Source organism: Selaginella moellendorffii, unplaced genomic scaffold, assembly GCF_000143415.4.
Source record: "Selaginella moellendorffii unplaced genomic scaffold, v1.0 SELMOscaffold_61, whole genome shotgun sequence".
In the NCBI taxonomy this organism is placed as follows: Eukaryota; Viridiplantae; Streptophyta; class Lycopodiopsida; order Selaginellales; family Selaginellaceae; genus Selaginella; species Selaginella moellendorffii.
The window spans coordinates 1,000,712-1,021,682 of NW_003314322.1; the positions used below are offsets into that span (position 1 = coordinate 1,000,712).

At 49.0% G+C, this 20,971-nt stretch overlaps 3 protein-coding genes across 4 annotated transcripts; 2 read left to right on the top strand and 1 right to left on the bottom strand.

The window, feature by feature from the left end:
- Positions 1 to 131: 131 nt before the first annotated feature.
- LOC112351419 (pentatricopeptide repeat-containing protein At4g13650-like) lies at positions 132 to 2,288 on the top strand. Its single transcript, XM_024689313.1, has one exon. The coding sequence runs from the start codon at positions 132 to 134 to the stop codon at positions 2,148 to 2,150; it is 2,019 nt and encodes a 672-aa protein (XP_024545081.1). The 3' UTR covers positions 2,151 to 2,288.
- Positions 2,289 to 13,391: 11,103 nt separating this feature from the next.
- LOC112351420 (pentatricopeptide repeat-containing protein At4g02750-like) lies at positions 13,392 to 15,032 on the bottom strand. The gene has a single exon (XM_024689314.1). The coding sequence runs from the start codon at positions 15,030 to 15,032 to the stop codon at positions 13,392 to 13,394; it is 1,641 nt and encodes a 546-aa protein (XP_024545082.1).
- Positions 15,033 to 16,178: 1,146 nt separating this feature from the next.
- Positions 16,179 to 20,921, top strand: LOC9645051 (serine/threonine-protein kinase CTR1). Of its 2 annotated transcripts, XM_024689353.1 has the most exons (19): positions 16,179 to 16,322; positions 16,488 to 16,695; positions 16,815 to 16,901; positions 16,970 to 17,307; positions 17,374 to 17,767; positions 17,830 to 18,378; positions 18,436 to 18,876; positions 18,934 to 19,037; positions 19,098 to 19,477; positions 19,528 to 19,568; positions 19,621 to 19,689; positions 19,735 to 19,835; positions 19,894 to 19,966; positions 20,015 to 20,113; positions 20,172 to 20,240; positions 20,300 to 20,349; positions 20,425 to 20,506; positions 20,566 to 20,660; positions 20,719 to 20,921. In XM_024689353.1, the coding sequence occupies exons 4-19, from the start codon at positions 17,030 to 17,032 to the stop codon at positions 20,801 to 20,803; spliced, it is 2,910 nt and encodes a 969-aa protein (XP_024545121.1). In that variant the 5' UTR covers positions 16,179 to 16,322; positions 16,488 to 16,695; positions 16,815 to 16,901; positions 16,970 to 17,029; the 3' UTR covers positions 20,804 to 20,921. The 2 variants fall into 2 exon arrangements, with proteins under 2 accessions (XP_024545121.1, XP_002984190.2); XM_002984144.2 differs by lacking the exon at positions 16,488 to 16,695.
- Positions 20,922 to 20,971: the final 50 nt, after the last annotated feature.

Here is a 20,971-nt window from a genome sequence, read left to right on the forward strand (position 1 = left end):
CTCTCTAGAGTCTAGAGAGAAGACTTGTGATTCGAGCCCGCGACCGAAGCGTCACGGGATCTCCACCGTCAGATTCTGACGGCCAAGATCACTTTCATTCAAACATTAGGGTAAGATGAAACGAGCTTTCTATGCTCAAGGGCGGCAATAGGAGGACTGGGAGGAGAGCGAAGGCGGCGAGCTTGCAGTGCCTCAGCGACGCGATCGACAGCTTGGAGAAGCGATCTTCTCCGCCGGACTCGGATTTCTACGCGGCGCTGGTCCGCTACTGCGGCGATTGCCAGGCGCTCCCCCACGGCCGCCGCGTCCACGCTCACCTCCAGGATCACGGCTATGGCCGCAACAGGTTCCTCGGCAATCTCCTCATCCAGATGTATGGCAAATGCGGCAGCCTCGCCGACGCGCGCGCGGTCTTCTCCCACTTGCCCTGCAAGAACAGGTATTCCTGGGCGATTCTCATGGCGGCCTGCAATGCCTGCGCTGGGAATGGCTGGGAGACGATCGATCTCTTCCATCTCATGGATCTTGATGGAATCCGGCCCGACACCGTGAATTTCGTCAATGCGCTCACGGCGTGCTCGTTTGCGGGCGCGCTGGCCGAGGGCCGGGCGCTCCACGCGAGGATCGGAGCGCTGGGGATGCTGAGCGACAGATTCGTGGCGTGCGCGCTCATCAGCATGTATGGCCGCTGCAAGGATCTGGAAGACGCCAAGGCAGTGTTTGATTCAATGGCCGACAGGGATCTCATCACCTGGAACGCGATGCTTGCTGCGTATGCCCAGAACGGGCATTGCAAGGAAGCGCTGGATTTCTACCGGCAGTTCGATCGTCACGGGGTGGCTCCAGACAACGTCACTTACATCACTCTCCTCTACGCTTGCTCCTGCCTCGAGGATCTGGAAGAGGGGATGAGGATCCACTCGCTGCTCCCACCTGCCGTGATCGACGAAGACATCGTCCTGGCCAACGCGCTGGTGACGATGTACTTCCGGTGCCAGAGGATGGATCTCGCCGAGCAAACGTTCGAGCGGATCACCAACAAGGACTACGCGAGCTGGAACGTGATGATCTCGGGGAATGCGCAATGCGGGCAGGCCAGGAACGCGTTGGCGCTCTACAGGAGGATGAACCTCGAGGGATTCGAGGCCGGGGACGTGACCTTCATGAGCGTGCTGGATGCGTGCTGCCTCGTCAAGGATCTGGGCGAGGGCCGCCGCGTCCACGCTTGGGCGAGGAGCACTGGATCGGACCAGCAAATTCTCGTCGGCACCAATCTGGTAAACATGTATGGCAAATGCGGCAGCGTGGAGGAAGCTCGCGAGGTGTTCTTGGGACTCAGGAGGAAGACGCTGGTTACCTGGACGGCCATGATCGCGGCATATGCCCAAAACGGGCATTCTCGGGAGGCGCTGGATCTCTTCTACGAGCTCGAGCGGGAGGAATGCGGCAAGGATCTGGACAACATAGCGCTCATCACGATCGTGGACGCATGCGCGAAGATTGGAGATTTGGGCGAGGGAAGGGAGCTCCACCGGCGGATCATCCAGCACAGGGTGGAGTCGGACATCGTCGTGTGCAACGCGCTCATCACCATGTACAACAAGTGCGGGAGCCTCGCCGGCGCTCGAGAGATCTTCCAGAGCATCCAAGGTCCCAACATCATCTCCTGGAACGCGATGCTCGCCTCCTACTGCGAGCACGGATCAAACGCGGCGGCGCTGGAGCTCTTTGCGCGGATGGTGAACGATGGCTGCCCGCCCGACGATATAACGTTTGTGAGCATACTGTTTGCTTGCAGCCATGCTGGGCTTTTCGAGCAGGGGTGGCAGCACTTTGTGTCCATGAGGGATGACTTTGGGGTGGTGGGCAAGTTTGAGCACTACGTTTGCATGGCCGATTTGCTTGGGCGGTCGGGGTGGCTGGACGAGGCCGAGGTGCTGCTCGACGGGGCGCCTTACAGGAGTGCTGCCACGGCATGGAACACTCTTCTTAGTGCTTGCAAAATGCATCAGAACTTAGGAAAGGGCGAGAGAATTGCCGAGAGGATACTGGAGCTGGATCCACAGGTTGCTGGCTCTTATGTCCAGCTCTCTAATATGTATAAGGTTAGTAGGGGATGCAATAGCAAAACTGATTCATACATTTGCTGATACTTTCTCTGAAGCCAAGCGTATTCTTTGAATAGCCCAGGTTAAAGTATTACCACCAAATTGAAAGGAAAGTGCGTATAAATATACATGTCTTTTTGTCATTTGGTTATTGATAATAGATAAATTGTAATGAGGAAATATTTTTCAGTAGTTTTCTATTTATCTTATCTGGTAAACCAAGCATGAGTGATGGATATAAATGGAGATGTTTACCTTATTCTTTAAAAGATGCTAAAGAAGAGATTTGTAGATGTCAAGATGATATTTTCCATGCCCTTAATCAAAATCGCACTGGAAGAATATCTTTTATCCATGGTTTTGTAAGAGTAACTGCTTATATTGGGATACATAGTAGTGAAACTCCAAATGACTTAAATGAAGCTTTGAACATAATATGGGATAAATGTATAACACCATTTAATAAAGGTGGAGGTGTATATCTGAATAATGGGTCACTCAATGTGAGAATTGAGGCAACATGAACTGAGTTATCTCTAGAGGTTTCAGCAAATTATACATTTACCAAATTAAATTGCTATTGAAATATATTAAATAAATATAACTTAAATCAAAAAAATTATAAGAAAATTTATCAGTATAATCTAATTTAAATTATCCATATTTATCCTTATCATATACAGGGCCAAGTGTACGGCTACGATGCCGTATACTAATATTAGCATAGTGGGATTTTGGTAGCCGTCGGATTAGTTTCAATCCGGACCACTCGCTCCTGTATATAAGCTAGGGTTTTTGGGCTAATTGATATGCACATTTCTGTATTCCCTTTCCATATTCCATGCACTCACATTGGTGGAGTAGAGGGGCACCTTTGATTGTCCTTGAGGAGTGCTTAAATTTGGGATTTTGGTTTAGATCTAGCTTTTGCATCGTCTAAATCTAGCTTTTTCCATTTCCTTTCTTTTGTTTTTTCTTTTCAGGATTTTGGTTTAGATCTAGCTTTTTGCATTGTCTAGATCTACCATTTCTTTCCAGCTTTTTGTCATTTCTCATCTTTTGCTCTTTCTTTTTCATTCATCTTCATGGCCGATCCGCAATCTCCTCCTTTGACTCTAGAGCAGCAGTTGGTTCAATTGCTTGATGCTATGCGCTTGCAATTGAACAACCAAACTCAGTTGATGGCGGTGTTCATGACACATGGTACAACTCCTCCTGCTCTTGGTGCCAATCCTCGCGTTCGGCCGGAGTTCTTTTGTGGGAATCTTGGGGATGATGTGTACTATTGGTTCGATCACTTCACGGTGATTGCCACATATCATTCTTGGGATGATGCTCGACGTTTGCGTGAGTTCCCCACATGTCTCCAAGGGACGGCATTGCAGTGGTACAATGGATTGAGCGCGGCCACTCGTGGCGATTGGAGTGTTCTTCCGGACGTCTTCAAACACGCCTTCGGACATGCTGACAATTGTGATGATGCCTTCCAACAATTGCATCGTCTTCGCCAAAGGCCATCTGAGTCAGTGATGCAATTTGGCGTTCGTTTCCGAAGTCTTTTGCTTCGTGCGGAGCCAAATATGTCAGAGCGGATCAAGTTAGGAATGTTGTGGCCAGCACTTCGTCAAGATCTTGTCGGACTTGTGCATGCACTTGCTCCTGCCACTCTTGACGATGCTCTTCGATTGGCACAACTTTATGAGACGTCGCCTCTTCCACTTCTTGCTACACGTCCTTCAGCTCCACTTCCTATGAGTGATGGTCCTGTCCCCATGGAGATTGATGCTGCTGCTACTCGAGTCCAAGGACAAGGGCGAGGATGTGGTCGTGGCTGTGATGTTCGTTGCTGGGCGTGTGATGAAGTTGGTCATACTTATCAGTGTTGTCGGTGCTTTCCGGATTGGCGACCTCCATTTCCTGGGTGGAGACCTTGGCGTCAGCAACGTCCCGTTGGTGCTGCTGCGGTGGAAGGTTTGGATACCGAGGTGCATTCGGGAAACGAGGAGTCGTGCGAGTAATGGAGGGACCTTGCGTGAATAAGTTAGTGACCCCTCTATCTTTCTTTCGGGAGTATCATCAAGGGGTTCACTCGGCACCGGTTCATCCAGTGTTTACTTTCCAAGCTCGTTTTTATAACAAGAGGTCTCCTATTCTTCTCTCCGTGTTGGTTGATACAGGTTCGAGTTTATCTTCTATTGCTCGACCTGTTGCTACACGTTGTCGTCTACACTTGCATCGTGCCGCAGATCCAGTTTTCATTCTTTATGGCAACGGCCGTACACATGCATGTGCACGAGATGAGGTGGACCTGGTTGTGCGTGTGGGCGATTTCGAGCTTGAGTTGCAGTCGTTGCGGGTGGTGCCGAGTCAAGCTTTTGACCTCATTCTTGGTATGGATTGGTTGCAGCGCTATCATGCCAAGTGTGACTTTGAGGCTTCTCCCCCTTGTCTCATACTTCCTTATGTTTCATCCATTCCTCTCACTTCCGTACTTCTTCGTCCCTCTACTTTTACCTCTGCTTCCATTACTTTTGTTCCCCCACTATTTCCTCTTGTATCTCCATCTTGTTCTGCTCTTCCCTTTTCCGATCCCTCCAATGATCTTTGTGTTGCAGCTGTTGACCAGCTCATGAAGGAGTATTCTGATCTCTTTGACTTTGACCTATCGTCTGGGGCCAAGATTGCCACACGTCATCCCATTCCAACCGGGGATGCTCGTCCAATCAAGGTTCCTGTTCGTCGTCGGTCACTCAAGGAGATCAAGATTTTACGTGCAAACGTCAAGGAGATGTTGGAGAAGGGTGTTATTCGGAAGTCACGGAGTCCTTGGGCATGTGAACCTCATCTTGTAACGAAGCCTGATGGGAGTATTCATTTCTGCATCGACTATCGTCCATTAAATGAAGTGATGATCCCGGACGTGTACCCTCTTCCTCACACTGCTGATCTCTTGGATCGTCTGGGGCGAAATCGTTGGTTCACCAAGCTAGATCTTGCTTCTGGGTATTGGCAAGTACCGATGGCCGAAGAAGATATTCCTAAGACTGCTTTTCGTACACCATTTGGTTTGTACGAGTTCTTGGTGATGCCGTTTGGTTTGAACAATGCTCCAGCAACTTTTCAGCGGATGATGGACGAGGTTCTTTGCGATATGCCGGAGGTGATGGCTGACTTCATTGATGATGTCTTGATCCACTCGGAGGGGACGTGGGAGGAGCACGTTCGTGATGTTTGTAAAGTGTTGGATCGGCTACGCGACGTTGGTTTAAAGCTGAAGCGGTCAAAGTGCGTGTTTGGGTCCAAGGACACAACTTATCTTGGGTACCATATTTCTCGTGAGGGTTTGCAAGTTGATCCTGACAAACTTGTAACTGTTCTCAAGTTCCCTACTCCGAAGTGTGTGAATGATGTGCAGCATTTTTTGGGTAAGGTGCAGTATCTCGGTTGTTTTGTGGATCATCTTTCCGATCGCACTACACCATTGCGAACGTTGTTGAAGTCATCAACGTCATCTTTCATCTGGTCTCCGGATTGTGAGGGGGCCTTCGTGACTCTCAAAGAGCTATTGACGACTCCTCCGGTTTTGGCATATCCTGACTACACTCGACCTTTTATTTTGCGCGTGGATGCTTCTGACATTGGTCTTGGAGGTGTGTTGATGCAAGAGAGCTCGAGTGTGCCTGGTCAGTGCCATCCCATTGCATACATAAGCCGTACATTACAACCAGCGGAGATGAACTACTCCACGACAGAGAAGGAGTGTTTAGCAGCAGTCTGGGGTTTCGAGAAACTTCATGCATATCTACATGGTTCTCGGACGTTACTTGAAGGTGACCATGTTGCTGTTACTTCATTATTGAAGCGGAAGAACCTGGTTGGTCGTACGGCTCGATGGGCTTTGAAGCTTCAGATATATGATTTCAATGTTGTTCATCGCCCAAGGAGTTCTATGGCTGATGTTGATGCCCTTTCTCGAGCTCCTCTTCCTTCTCCACTCACTTCTCATGTTTCTGACGAACCTGTTGTTCTAGCATCTGTGGATTTTCTAGATGAGGATTCTGTGCCGTCGGCAGTTGCTGTCCTTGACATTCAGTGTCCACAGGGCGCAGAGCAAGATCTACCTTCCCTTGATGAGGTTCGCGAGGCTCAAAGGATTGAGCCGTGGATTCGAAGGCTTCGAGATGGGTTTGAGAATCCTGCATCACTTGCTGATGACTTGCCTTTCCGGCATTTACATTCTCAATATCGCCTTGAATATGGCCTTCTTTATTTTGTGGGGACGGATCCTGATGATCATTTACGGCTGGTGGTGCCTTCGGTGTTTATTCCGCAGTTTCTCCATGCCTACCATGATTCTCCTATTCTAGGTGGGCATATGGGACACCGTCGTGTCACCGAGAAACTGCACAGGTCTTTCTATTGGCCAGAGATGCGACGTAATATTATCCGGTATGTGCGTAGCTGTGTTTGGTGCCAAGCTCGTAATACTCCCCCTTGTGCTGCGGAAGGACGGTTGGAGTCAATTGTAGTTTCCCGTCCGTTTGAATTGGTGGCGTTTGATCTTATGGGACCTTTTCCACGATCGACTACTGGCAATAAGTATGTTATTATTGCTTCTGACTACTTGACTCGTTGGGTGGAAGTTGGTGCTCTTGCTAGTGCTTCTGCAACTGTTGTTGGATACTTCCTTCTCAATCAAGTGGTGTTTCAGCATTCTTGTCCAGAGCGGATTCTTTCGGATAATGGTCCTGCATTTATGGCTGAGGTATTTCATGTTTTGACATCTCGGTTGGGGATACACCACACTTTTACGAGTGCTTATCATCCACAATCAGACGGTCTGGTGGAACGGCTTGTTCGGACATTCAAAGGGATGATTGTGAAGTATGTAAACTTTCAGCATTCGGATTGGGATGGTTATTTGCCGTCTCTTCGGTATGCCTATGTCACAGGGGTGTAGAGTTCTGTTGGTGCTTCACCATATAAACTTCTATATGGTTATGATCCAATATTACCAACGGAGTTGGGTTTACCTTCGCGATTGCCACGAGCTCCTGATGCTAGGTCATGGGATCAATATTTGACAAGCATTCTTCCACTTGTCCGAGCAGAGCCTGTTGAACACTTAGGCCGCGTACAAGTGGGACAACAACGACGCTACAATTCCCATCATCGTCCACCTACGGAGTACAAAGTGGATGATTTGGTGTTAGTCCATTTTCCCCATCTTATGGTACGTGGTTTATCTAAGGGGCTCCTTGCGCAGTGGAAAGGATCGTATCGGGTGTTGTGGCAAGTTGGACCACAAGTTTATGAGATTCGGCATGATGTTCAGCAGGCCGATCCTCCGGAGATTGTGCATGTGCAGCGGTTAAAACGCTTCATACAAAGGGATCAGGAGCAGTTAATACCGTCTACAAATCCACTAATGCCTCCTCTTGACGTTCCTCCAGATCCTGGCCCATCTACAAGAGAACCCTGACGACCTTCCATTATTCTGAGAGGAGGGGATGATGTGAGGGCCAAGTGTACGGCTACGATGCCGTATACTAATATTAGCGTAATGGGATTTTGGTAGCCGTCGGATTGGTTTCAATCCGGACCACTCGCTCCTGTATATAAGCTAAGGTTTTTGGGCTAATTGATATGCACATTTCTATATTCCCTTTCCATATTCCATGCACTCACAAATAATACTTTAATAATAACTTTTTATTAAAAATTAATAGAAGTATAGTATACATCTAAACAGCTTACATTCAATTTATTTTCTTGTTACATCACCCCTAAACCTTGCCATTATTTAATTCCCATCCCTTTAAAGCTATTGAAGCATAAATTACCAAGAAGTTTGAAGCACACTATAAAAATCTCCTGAACCACTATATTATGTCTCAAAGAATTTCTAATTTAAGACTCAATGCTACAAATAATTAAAGAGATAGAAAGCTCAACAAAATTGATATTCCAACAAGGAGGGATTCTATTATTATTTTTATCATAATTTTTTAAGAGTTATAAAACATGATTTTAGATATTTTAAAGACTGTCCCTGGCAACACTTTGAAATAATTATTGTCTTTACTCTCGCCTCAATATCATTCCTCACTTTATTAATTAGAATCCTCTTTACCCACTCTAGACAAAAAAACAAATTAAATTTGAAGAAGAACAATATGGAAGAGGAAAAAGTGAAAAAGAAAACTATAAAAAAGGGAATTATGTCAGAAAATCCTGAAACCCACTTCCATCCTTTCTTTCTTTTGGGCATTTTGGTCCACATTTGTCGAGAGACAAAGAAAAAGAAGATTGTGTTGATGAGCAGCTATGTAGCAAAGAAAGAAAGTCATGGAACATGTCTCGGTTGCTTGCTTGCACCAGCCTCAAAAGCTTTGTAGCCTATCTACAGTAGCTTCAAGCTTTGCGAAGTGTGACCAAAGATGAAAGTTATCGAATGTCTAGCATCGGTCCAATGGACCAATTTGCAAATTCTGACATTCTCCTTAGAGGAGACCTCCTCGCCAGCTTCTAAGAGCATCCACCACGTAACGGTCTTTGCGGTTAAGTAAGAACACGAACAACGCTGTGAAATGGCCTCGCGAGAGATGGAGCATCGCCCGATGCAGAGGAGATTCGCCTTCTTGACTCTGAATCTGATGCTGAATTTAACGCGGTCCTGTTCAAGGGCATGTCTTTGTCTGCAGTGATGCGCTCTCACTTGCGGCTTCTTGGGAAATAAGACACCCACACAACAACAATTGATGGCGGAGTACAAGAAATCGCTGGTTGGTCGTGATGGGGGTCACGTCGTTCAGTCTTTGATCGCCTGGGTTTCAAGAAGCGGTCGTCACCTCGTGAGAAAGCTGAGCGTGGTGAGCGGTGCGAATTCAACTTGCTGTGGCACTTGTCACAAGAAGGGACACTTAAGTCGAGACTGAGGAGGCTCGTGAAGGAACCTCCAGTTTCAAAGGGCGACGGCAGCCAGGCGACAATCAAGACGCTAATGGAGCCAGGTATACATGTTCAGTGGACATCCAGAGTACCCCATACACGTTGTGGTTGGATTGCGCAGCAACAACGTCAGTGAGGGAGCTCTTCATGACACTCCAGCCATTTTCTGGTGAAGTGTTCCTCATGGATAATCGCCCGCTGCCAATTCTTGATATTGGATCGATCCAGATTCAAGTTCCAGATGGCAAGGAGGTTGTAATTCGTCATGTGTGGTACGTTCCTCACTGGACACTCTCATTTCCATCGGTCAGATGGTGGAACAAGAGTTTTTGCTGCTTTTCTCAAGTACTGGAGTGGACAGCAATCATCCACGATATGGACCAGTGGCTTGGGCAATGAAGGTTGGCAGGCTTTTCAAGTTGGTTTGCTCCGTGCAAATCCTGAACCAGGTGATGGCGACAGTCCCTGTCACCTTCCTCTTCAGGGGGAGCAGCAGATCTCTTGACTTGGCACTGGAGATTGGGCCATGTCAATTAACAAACTATTCACGAGATGTCACAAGCTCAAGTGTGGATGGTTTGCACATAAAATCCACCAAGATGCTCTGTGCGAGCCATGCCTTATGGGGAAGCAGCAGCAACATTATTTATCTGGATCTACCTTGTGCAGCTCAACCTTTGACACTTCTGCACTCTGATATTTGTGAACCGTTTCATGTTCATCCAGACACGCCACAATTCATTTCTTTTATTGACATGCTACAAGATTTGCAGTGGTCGGATTCCTTTCCAGTTTTCCATGTGTACAAGCTTGAGGTTGAAAAGCAGTGTGATGAAACTATCAAAGTGCTGAGATCTGATGGAGGTGGTGAATACACTTCCAGAAGTGAATATGACTGTCCGGTTGAAGTGCTTGGCCACCCCGTTCATCTTTGGAGTATATGGGACTGTAACTTCTCTCTAGATTCCTGCTTCCTCACAGACGAGCGCAAAGTCTTTGGAAGTGTATTCACCACCTCCATCACGACTGCTGCTTCTCAACGTCAAGCTTGTACACGCAGAAGACTCGAACTGTTTCATCCTTTTGTTGCAAGGAACTTGACCGCTTGAAATCTCCTAGCATCCAGATGAAGTACCTCTTTCTGTGGTGTGTTTGGACCTCCACAAATATCAGCGTGCAGAAGTGCCAAAGGTTGAGCCACACACAAGCTAGATGTAGAAAAAGAACTGTCACTGCTTCCCCAGACATGGCTCGCATCTTGGTGGATTTTATGTGCAAACCATCCCTTGAGCTCGTGACATTTCATAAATGGCTTGTTAATTGACAGTATATATACATGATCAACAGTCGTGACTATCCTACACCTGGATCAGTGATGTGGCAACTCATGCCACGTAGACTCTCATGTCATGGAGAGTGTATATCTCCAACAGCTGCTGCTAGTGCTGCTCTTGATTATGCCATCCAGCTTCTCCTGTGATGATTTGAGTTGCTCCCAGCCAGGCGTAGATGGATCTCTTGAAAGAAACCAATCCCTGGAGAAACTAATGCGGACTCAAGTCTTCAACTTGTATAGATTAGTATTACACAGCTAGTGAATACAGGAATGAACAGAGTGACATCCTAAAACATATCTCCGGTGGCTCTCTTGTCACCATAATGCTCATCCTCCTGCGTGCATTAAGAAACCGAAACTGTCGTGAAAAACACAAGGCACTTCTACACAGGAACAATAAAATCATATCGCATTGAAGTTTAGTATTTGGGTGCCAAAGTGGAAGCTTCTACATTCTCACATTGCTGCAGAATATGAACAGTATATGCTTAAGCAGCTATAGAAGATGAAGGTTAGTGAAAGTAACCTCTGAGATTGTCGTTACTACCACGACCACTACCACGACCTCGACCACCACCGCCACTGCCACTGCCACCGTTGACTTGGTTGCTGTCAGCACTTCGCGATGTCCACGTTCATGTTTTCTAGAGCAAACTTTGTAACCAATGAAAGGATCTCTGTGCCTGGGAGGTCTTTCATTGCTAGTTGAATCATCTTCTGAGAGTTGTGGCTTGTCTTGGATCTGGATATTGGCATGAGTGGTGCCCGAAGAACTTCCAATGACGAAAGACTTTTCTGCAGCAGACATAGTCAACGATCATAGAAAAGAAAACCAGCACGACAAACCCGCAGTGTATCTAGCAGTCATTGCAGTTCTCCACACGCGACTGCAATGGGAATCAGATCATGTTCTGGATAGTGGAATGTCTTTTCTGCCTTCCTCCCGATCTCATGATTACAAGCTCCCATCTCTTCAGAAAGAGGCTTAGCGATGGCAGCTCGCTGCCATCGCTAAAGTGCATTTGTCCCGGAGACGGATTACGGGGCTGGAGCAAGAGCAATTTGCAGGCGACTTGTAGCTGGAGATGACAAGAGTCCAGTCAGTGACATTGCTATTGTGAAGCTTGGGGTGGTGGGGGTAAGGGCGGATCCCACCGAGCTTGCCTGAGAGCCGTTCATCATCCTCTTTGGTTGGCCACTGTTTGAGGGTGGCCTATCCTGCGAAATCTTTGTAGCTTTTACTAAAAATAAATTCTAAACAGTCAAAGCAATTATATGAAAATAGCAAGGAAAATACTAGGTTTTTCCTTGGTATGACCACTTGACAGCTTGTAAGATGATTGACCACTACGAGACCTCAGAACAAGAGACGATCAGCCTCGTCAGCGCCTATGTCTTGCTCCGCCGGAATGCACCCATGAACCTCCAGGGGGGCAACTCCTGCACACGAAGGGTTCCTGGCCACCACACCACGGAAGAACTTCTCCGCCGTGGCCAAGCGCATTGCGAGCTGGAACGCGGACGCAGCCGTCTCGTCCCTGAACACAGCCTGTCCATGCTGCATCGCCGCGGAGTAGCTTCCCAGTGCCGCCCCATGCACCCACGCAAAGCTTGCATACATGTAGTTCCCAGTCTCCAAAGCCATGCGACCCATGATGCTCCACATCTCGTGTTGCTGACTGTTGAGCATCAAGGACCTCCTCGCCGACAGGATCGCTCATGAGCTTCCGTGCTCCTCCACTGTGACAAAGCCAGCCAAGTGTGCGTCCCACCAAGCTGGATTCAATTCCAGAGCATGTTTTAGATAATGCGTGGCTTCCTTTAAGTTCTTTGCAGGAGTCTGTATACGCATCATATTCAGCTCCTCCCCCAGTATCAAAACGGCGAGTCTAGTCTCGACGAGGCAAAGCATCGCAGCATCCGTGCTCGTCTGGAGCTCGGCCAGCAGCTGATCCTTTGCCATGCCACGGACACTGGCGTCCAATCTCTCCATGGCGCTGTTGGTCTCGTCGATGCAATCACTCGCGCTTGCACCTTTTCCCACGCACAATCCAGCGGGAACCAGATCCGACAGGCAACAATGAAGTTGGGCAGCCAGCAAAAGTCGCCGAAGTATCGGCCATAGTCGTAGTAGCCCCTGAGTGATGCACTGTCAAGCAACTCATCCCACTTCTCCTCGGTGATATTCCCATACTTGTTGGAGAAGTGAAGCTCTTCGCTGCCGGCAATTCTGGAAGCTCTCCTGAAGAAGAAGGACCGACCATCATAACAAAGGCCGCCCTACGGGTCGACGGGGCTCAGATTGGTTTCCGTAACGCTTCGGGACACGTGGCCGTTGCATGACATAGGATATTTTGGTTGCATTTTTCCATTATTTTCTACATCTAAGCGTGACATCAAGGCATCTTTCATAAATTATATCTTGGATCTTCAGGCCTTAGATCTTCCAGCTGATGCAGACTGCGACATTGAGCTCGTGGGAAAATCTTCGAACTTTTTCGTCACTTTGGATCTGCGACAGGTGCTGTTGGCCACACACAAAAGTCTGGATCTTCGCATAAATCTTGTGTGTAAGCTCTGAGCCTCAAAAGAGTAAGCGGACCTCGTGTCGAGTGAGTTGATAGAGGCTTGTATCCACAGTCCCGGAGTTACGTGCTAATTCGCATCTATTCGCCACAGCTTACTGACACTCCCATCGCCAGGGATCATGACAAGAACAAGTTTTCGTGTAGATTGCCAAGTTGGGGGGGATGGAGTCATCGCTCTAATGAGTATGTTTCTCTTTTCATTCCAGTTGCGTATTGCCGAATCATATAACCTTGGAATTTATTTGAAGTAAACGTTACAAAGATTGAGCTCAAAGCTTTTGGTAACCCTGGTCACGTGGTCAAGACCGGTCAAGTAGTCACAGCTGGCACTTTAAATGTTGAGAACTTGCCTGATGGAGGTTTGGCCAGCGGTAACTTGGATTTCGAATGCTAGACAAGAAAATGTATCTAAGGGACTGGATGATCCTGGTTGACAAAAATGTTAGACAAGACCACATACGGAGTCGCCTTGTCGTCCTCAATCCAATCCATGGATGCCGCCTCTCCACCTCCTTCCAGATCCAAAAGCCGTGAAGCAGCACGCTGGCCGCACCCTAGATCACCATGGATCCCACTGCAGCACAACAAAGTCCTCCAAGACACGAGATCAGGCTCAAACGGCATAGACTCCGTGAGCTCTTCCGCTTGCTCCAGCATCCCCGATCGACCCAGAAGATCAATCATGCAAATGTATTGATCCAAGCTTCGGATCATCGCAAAGCTCTCCTCAATGTCCAAGAAGAGCTGGAGCCCGACCTTCAGGAGCCCCTTGTGGCTACATGCCGAGATAGCGATGTTGAAGGTAACACCGTCGGGATCCTCGCCCTGGACGAGCATCTCCCAAAAGGCCGCCAGCCCGAGCAGAGAATGCCCGCTTTGGGCATATGCTGCAATCATCCCATTCCAAGCCACAAGATCTCTTCGTTCAATACAATCGAAAAGATCTCGCGCAGTAGCCAGGCAGCCACACTTTGCGTAGAGATTGACCATGACGCTCGTCATTGTCACATCGGCGGCGAGATCCTTGGCGGCGGCCAGCTCGTAGAGGAGCTTTCCCTCCGCGAGAGCCCTGGCGTGAACGCACGCATCAAGAATGCTGATGAAGATCACCTTGTTGATGGGATACCCGTGGAGATCCATCGACCGGAAGAGCTCCAGCGATTCCTGGAGATGGCCACGCTGCGCATAGCCCTCGAGCATCGTCCCCCAGGCCACCACGTCCTTGTCTTCCATTCGATCGAAGAGCCCCCGCGCCTCGCCCAGATCGTTCCTCCGGACGTAGCCATCGATGAGCGCCGTCCAGGAGATCACGTCGCGCTTGGACGGCCCCATGCGCTGGAAGAGACCCCGCGCTTCTTCCACCCTCCCGATCTGCGCGTAGCCAGTGATCATCACGTTCCAGGTGACGGTGCTGCGCAGCTCGGGCGGCATCCGCTGGAAGAGCTCCGCAGCATGATCCATGGATCCGTGCTGCGCGTATCCGGAGATCATCGCGGTCCAAGAGACAACTGTGCGAGCCGGGATCTCCTCGAAGAGCGCCCTGGCTTGATCAAGATGCCCCTTTTGGGCATATGCGGTGATCATTGCGGTCCAGGTGACCACATCCGGCTGGGCGGCTTTGTCGAAAAAATCCCGTGCTTGTTCTACGTTGGAATTCTGGGAGATTCCAACAATCATAGTGTTGTATGTTACAACGCTTCTTTCCGGGATCTCATCGAAGAGAGCTTTCGCATCTTCAAGATGCCCAGACAAGGCAAGTGCTGTGAGCATTGCGTTCCAGGTGATGACGTTCCTGTGGGAGATTCGATCGAAAACAATCCTTGCGCTTGCGAGATCACCGTTTTGCGAGAACGCAGAGATCAAGGAGTTGTAGCTCGCTGTGGTTCTGTGCAGCATCGAATCGAACAGCCGCTTTGATTCGAGGATTTGCCCCTTGAGCCCGAACGCGACGATCATCGCGTTGCAAGCGAATGGATCCCACTGCGGCAGCCGATCGAACAGCTTCCTCGCGTCGCTGAATCTCCCATTCTGGGAGAGCGCCGCGAGCATGGAATTCCAAGAGACCTCGTTGCGGCAGGGCGCGGCATCGAAGATTCTCCGCGCCTCGCGCAGATGCCCGGTCCGGGCATACGCCGAGAGCATGATCGTCCAGGAGAAGGAGTTGGGGCTCTCGATCCGATCGAAGGCCGCGCGCGCGGCATCGACGCTGCCGCAGCTGCTGTACATCTGGACGAGGAGATTGCCGAGGAAGGTGTGGCGATCGAAGCCGAGAGCGGTGAGGTGCTGGTGGAGGGATCTGCCATCGCCGAGGGACTTGGACCGCGCATGCTGCCGCAAGAGCGAGGCGTAGTGTTCTAGCGAAGCCGAGGACAAGCAAGAGGAGGAAGATCGCGCTAAAGCCACCTTTGATCAAATCAAACCATGGGAAATCCAATCCTTTCTATCAATGATTTGTATGTACCACGGTGGTTGCGTCTCTTTGCAGCGCGCATTGATAAGCTTGATTTTGCGGTTAGAAGTTTCAGACAAAAAAAAGGTGGATGGATGGATTTGTCTGTCCGATCACGAGCATTGCCGCGCTGGGGATGAGCGATTAAATTCCCGTGGACTCTCGGCGACAAGGTGTGAATCGCGCGAGATTATAAAACAGTGGGGGAAACCCTGTGCGTGATCCATATGGGATGAAAAGAAAAAAAAAATGCTCTCTCTGCTATTTAATTCCCTCGATCGCTTGGTGGGAGTTCTTCGAGCACGGGAGTTCTTCGCCCACTTGCAGCGAATTTGTGGAGCACAATCGTTGCAACTTGCAAACACGCGCCAGAAAAAAAGAAAAGAAAAAACAAGAAAAGAATTCGCGTTGGGAAGAATGTACGATCGCGAAAACGATGGAAACTTACAGCCCCACGCTTCCGCAACGATCAATGACGAGCACTAGTGAAACCATCCTCTGGAAATCGAACACTCAGGCATCGTGAACAGGAAGAAACGCTTGGATAAACCCAAAAAGAATTGGATCACTGATCGCAAACATCGTTGTATGATCCGTGCGGGGGTCCCGAGCGAGCGAGCGAGCGAGCGAGCGCTGCGATCCCAAGCACGCAAAATTTCTCTTTCCTTGTCGTGATCGCTGTGTGGATCTTCAGCGTGTGCCAAGCAAGGGGAATAGTGTAGTCCAAAGACGAGGAAAAACAAAGCCAAGAAAATGTGGGTGGGGTTTCTAGGCTATAGTTTATTATGGATGAGCAAGAGGAGCAGCAAGATGCGGAGGACGCGCTCGTCCTCTTCCCAGCACCAGCGCCAGCGGTAGCACCAGCAGCAGCAGCGCCGCCACCGCACCAGGTAAGCGATCGATCCATCGCCGATTGATTGATCGGCGGCGCGGCCGATCGATCGATCGATGCATCGCCCGCCCTAGCGCCGCCGCTTAGGTGTCTGTGATCGCATATTTCCTTCGATTCTCCTTCGATCCGTGCTGAATCGCTTGTGGATTTCTGGAATTGCCAGGCTGGGGTGCCGCTGCCTGTGACGGGGTTTCTTTTCTTTCTCCCCGTGTGTGTGTGGGGGGGAAGGAGAAGATGAGAGAGAGATAAAGAGCTCTTTTGCCTTTCTTCTTTGTTCTTCTACCACTTCGTGTGCGCAACTTGGACTGGGAGACTAAGGCCGGATCACGGGCGATGGAAAATGACTGTCCTGAGCACAGAGAAACGCAGAGGTGGTTGTTGGCAGTGATTGGATTGCTTGCTTTCTTCTCTTGCGGCTCGCCTCTACTTTATTTTCTTTCTTCCCCCTTTATTTTCGGTGATTGATCTTCTTTTCTTCCTTGACGCTCAGGGAGCGCCGGCGAAGCAGCGGCGAAGATGGTTTCTACGATGCGACTTAGATCCTCGGTGTTTCAGTTCCAGCAACTTGTGGAGAAAGGTGCGAAGCTAGAGCTTTATGATTTCATGATTTCTCACTTCGTTTTCCTCTGTTTTGCTTCCTTCCAGGATCATCATCACCAGCAGCTCGTCGCCTGAGCTTGCGATGAATTGTCATAGCGGTCAGCGATGTTTGGAGGCCACAGGTGCAGCACGGCTGGGCTGAGGCAGCAGATATTACCTGGTGAAGAGCTCGAGGATCAAGCGTGGCTGCTCCGGCCCAAAGTCTTGGGAAAGCCTGCCGGTACTCCGGATGTTAGCCTCGATGCTTTCAGGGTCTGGAAGTCGGTGGTCTACCGAGGTGCCAGTCTTCCAGCCGGTTTTGTCGACTTGGAGCAGCTTTATCAGTTTGAGGCACTCGGACAGGCAGTGTTTTGCACCGATCTCCATGGCGATATAACGTACTGGTGTGTATTTTTCGAGCGCTCCACGCTGGTGGCTTTCCGGACTTACAGCCTTTTCTGTGTTTGCAGGAGCAATACCGCTGAAGCGTTATACCTCTGGAGAAAAGAAGAAGTTAGTGGACTGAACGTACTCAACATCCTTTTCCCCTTGGACGCTCTCAAGTCATCAAAGGAAATCCTTGCTCACGTTGGTCAAGGAAAGCTATGGTCGGGAGAGCATGCTTTTCTCAGGCGCGACGGCGTTCTTATCAATACCATGGTTATGAGCAGTCCACTTATGGGTAACGGCCGCCAGATTCAGGGTATTGTTGCAATCTCTTCGCAAATCGACAAGCCAGGCAGCATGAGAAGCCGAGAACCTGAACGGATGGACTCGGATATATCTGAAAGCTCCATATCAAACTTGGAGCGGGTCGATTCCATGCAGCAGCACTCCAACTTGCCAGCAGGAACTGGAATCTTTGTAAGTCCGCATGCCTTCGATATTTTCGCGGGATTTTGTGTTTATTCAAGCTTTCTATGCAGAGGCTGGGATTAAGTTCCATGCAGTACCTGTTCCGGAGGTTTGGTTTTGGAGCCGCCAAACCCGAAGAAGATCAGGCAGCTGCGGCACAGGACCACCAAATGGCGTCTGAATCTTCAGACCTCCTCCACATAAGCTACGGTGGAGAGTATTACTCGGGGAATTCAAGTCGTCAAAACTCACCACGGATCCAAAAAGCTTCTGATCCTAACAGCGACGAGAGACTCGGCACTCCTGATCAGCAATCCAGGAGTTACGTTCCATGCAGTGAAACCGCTGGGGGGAATTTCATGTCCAGATTTAACGCTGGTTTACCCGCTGGAGGAGCTTATGGAAATGTCCCAGAGTCACCAAGAAATATCATGGTTGACAGTTGGTACTCACAACAACAACAGCAACAAGCTGCCGAAGATGATTTTCATCTTCAAATGGCACTTTCGCTGCGGGTTCCTTCGGACAAGCCAGATGCAGATGCAGACGATTCCAGTACGAGGACGGGAAAATCATCTTCCGACGTGACTAAAGCCGAGACTACGTCTTATCGCTATTGGGTAAGTTCAATGACATCTTTCGATACTGCGAACTTGATACGTGCTTCTCCTTTGCAGGTGACGAGCTCTCTAAGTTACGATGAGTGGATTGAGGATGGCTTTTACGAGCTGTGGGGAATGAGTCCTCATGTCTGGAGCATTTGCACTGACTCTTCTGAGCAAGGCCGGATGCCTCCATTGGAATCTCTACGTCGTGTGCATCCATCAGAGGCAGTCTTCGATGTGGTGCTCGTGGACAGAAGTGTAGATCCCGCGCTATGTGCACTAGAAGACAGGGTGGTCAATCTAGCGTACGAAGCAAACGAAGTCTTTGATTTAGCTTCTCAACTGGGAAAGCTAGTCGCAGTCGAGATGGGGGGCCCTGCTGCTTCGGACGATGATTTGGTTGAGACGTGGCTGCAAAATCGTTTGAAGCTGATGCAGATCTCCGGGAGTGTGGTTCTTCCAATCGGACTCATCAAGGCTGGTCTCTCTAGGCACAGGGCTCTTCTTTTCAAGGTGAGTCTTCTCCATGTAATCACCAGTCTTTTAACGCAAGAAGCTGTGTTTTTCCAGGTGCTAGCAGATAGTGTTGGCCTACCGTGTCGCCTTGTCCGCGGCCACCCCTTCTGTGCCAAGGAGGAAGACGCTTTTGCTCTCGTTAAATGCAACAGCGGGAGGTAAATCTTCGTCATGCTCGCGACGTCTTAAGAGCTGAATTTTGTCGTTCCATGTTGCAGGGAATGGGTCGTAGACTTAGTCTGCAAACCGGGGCTTTTGCTTCCACCCGAAACAAGAACTCCTGTATCTGCTGGGATGGGAAGCCCTTCTTTGCGACAAACGTCCTCATCCTCCCCGGACTCAGCTTCTAGTTCCGTTTCTATTAAAAGATCAAACTCTGCGGACGAGCCGCCAAATCCAGAGAAGGGTGAACAGGAAGGCAGGCCGGTGGATTTTATTAGCAAGACGACTCGCTTCAAGGAAAGGACTAGAGAGGAACTCATAGCAAAAGCAAGAGAAAAAGAGGTTGACCAACAGAAAGCTATAAAGATGGCAAGTCACGTAGATGACTACGAGATCAAATGGGAAGACGTCCATATTGGTGAACGCGTTGGGCAGGGTATGTCAACTCTTCCAGTTTTCTAAATTTGCTAACTGTTTATTTTCCAGGTTCTTTTGGAAGGGTCTATCACGCTGACTGGCAAGGCTCCGTAAGTGGATTTTCTAGACTGAGCTTTATGAAACTAAGTTTGGACTTCACAGGATGTTGCAGTCAAAGTTTTCCTGGATCAAGACATCAGGTCTGAAGCGCTTGAAGAGTTCAAACGAGAGGTATACTTTCTATCACTCTCTCGTGATCTAACTGGTCCGCTTTAGGTGGCGATGATCCGTCGGCTGCGGCATCCAAACATAGTTCTCTTCATGGGAGCGGTCACACAGCCTCCAAACTTATCACTGGTTACCGAGTTCTGTCCAAGGTATTTCAGACACTCAATTGCCTCCCTTCAAGCAGTTCTTAAGGTGTCAAGTTTGCAGAGGGAGCCTATTCAGGATTCTGCAAAAAACCAAACTGGATGAGCGTCGACGCCTACGTATGGCCCTTGATGTGGTAAGCATCATGCCAGTTGAACACTTCTTCTCACACGCATGTAATCAGTCCAAAGGAATGAATTATCTCCATCGATGCTGTCCTCCTATAGTACACAGGGACTTGAAATCCCCGAATTTGCTAGTGAAGGAAAACTGGACGATCAAGGTGATTTATCAAGTGAACAAAGTGTGCTGTTGCTTAATAATTGTCCACTGCTGTACAGGTGTGTGATTTTGGATTGTCGCGCCCAAAGAACAACACTTTTCTTACTTCTAAAACTGGAGTTGGAACGGTAAGCAGCCGTTCTGATTCTGGCTTTTTGCTTTTTTCTTACCGTGAGACGTGTTGCAGCCCGAGTGGACTGCTCCAGAGGTTTTGCGCAACGAGCCATCTGACGAGAAGTAAAACATGAACTTTCTCCGTGGCACCAGAGTTTTTCACGTCACTTCGCTTTTCCTTTGTTTTTCTCTGGACAGGTGTGATGTCTACAGCTTTGGGGTGATTTTGTGGGAGCTTGCGACGCTCCAGCAACCGTGGGCTGGCATGAACTCCATGCAGGTTCGAGAGAAAAAACAAAGCAAGCTTTTTTGGTTCTAGTTCTAATCTCGCTGTTCCAGGTGATTGGAGCTGTGGGCTATCTAAACCAGAGGCTGCCAATACCCGACCACATCGAGCCGGGGATCATAGCATTGATGCAGGCTTGTTGGTCCTCGTAAGTTTCCAAGATTTCTAATCAAAATGTTACCCTTTTCGTTTTCTTTCTTGCACAGAGACCCAAAAGCTCGGCCATCTTTTGGCGAAATAATGCACAAACTAAAGACACTGCCGCGGTACGCCTTCACAAAACAGTCGTGAGAGTCTCGTGAAGAAGAAAAGGAGAGTTTCTTCTGTACAAACATTTTGGATGCTCTCTTCTCTCGTGTAATTTAGCATGGTTTTTAGCTCTCATAATTTTACCTTGTGAGTTTGGGCCCTTTGTGTTGTTATATATATTTGCGTCGAGGGTTTTATTTGCCAATGGCG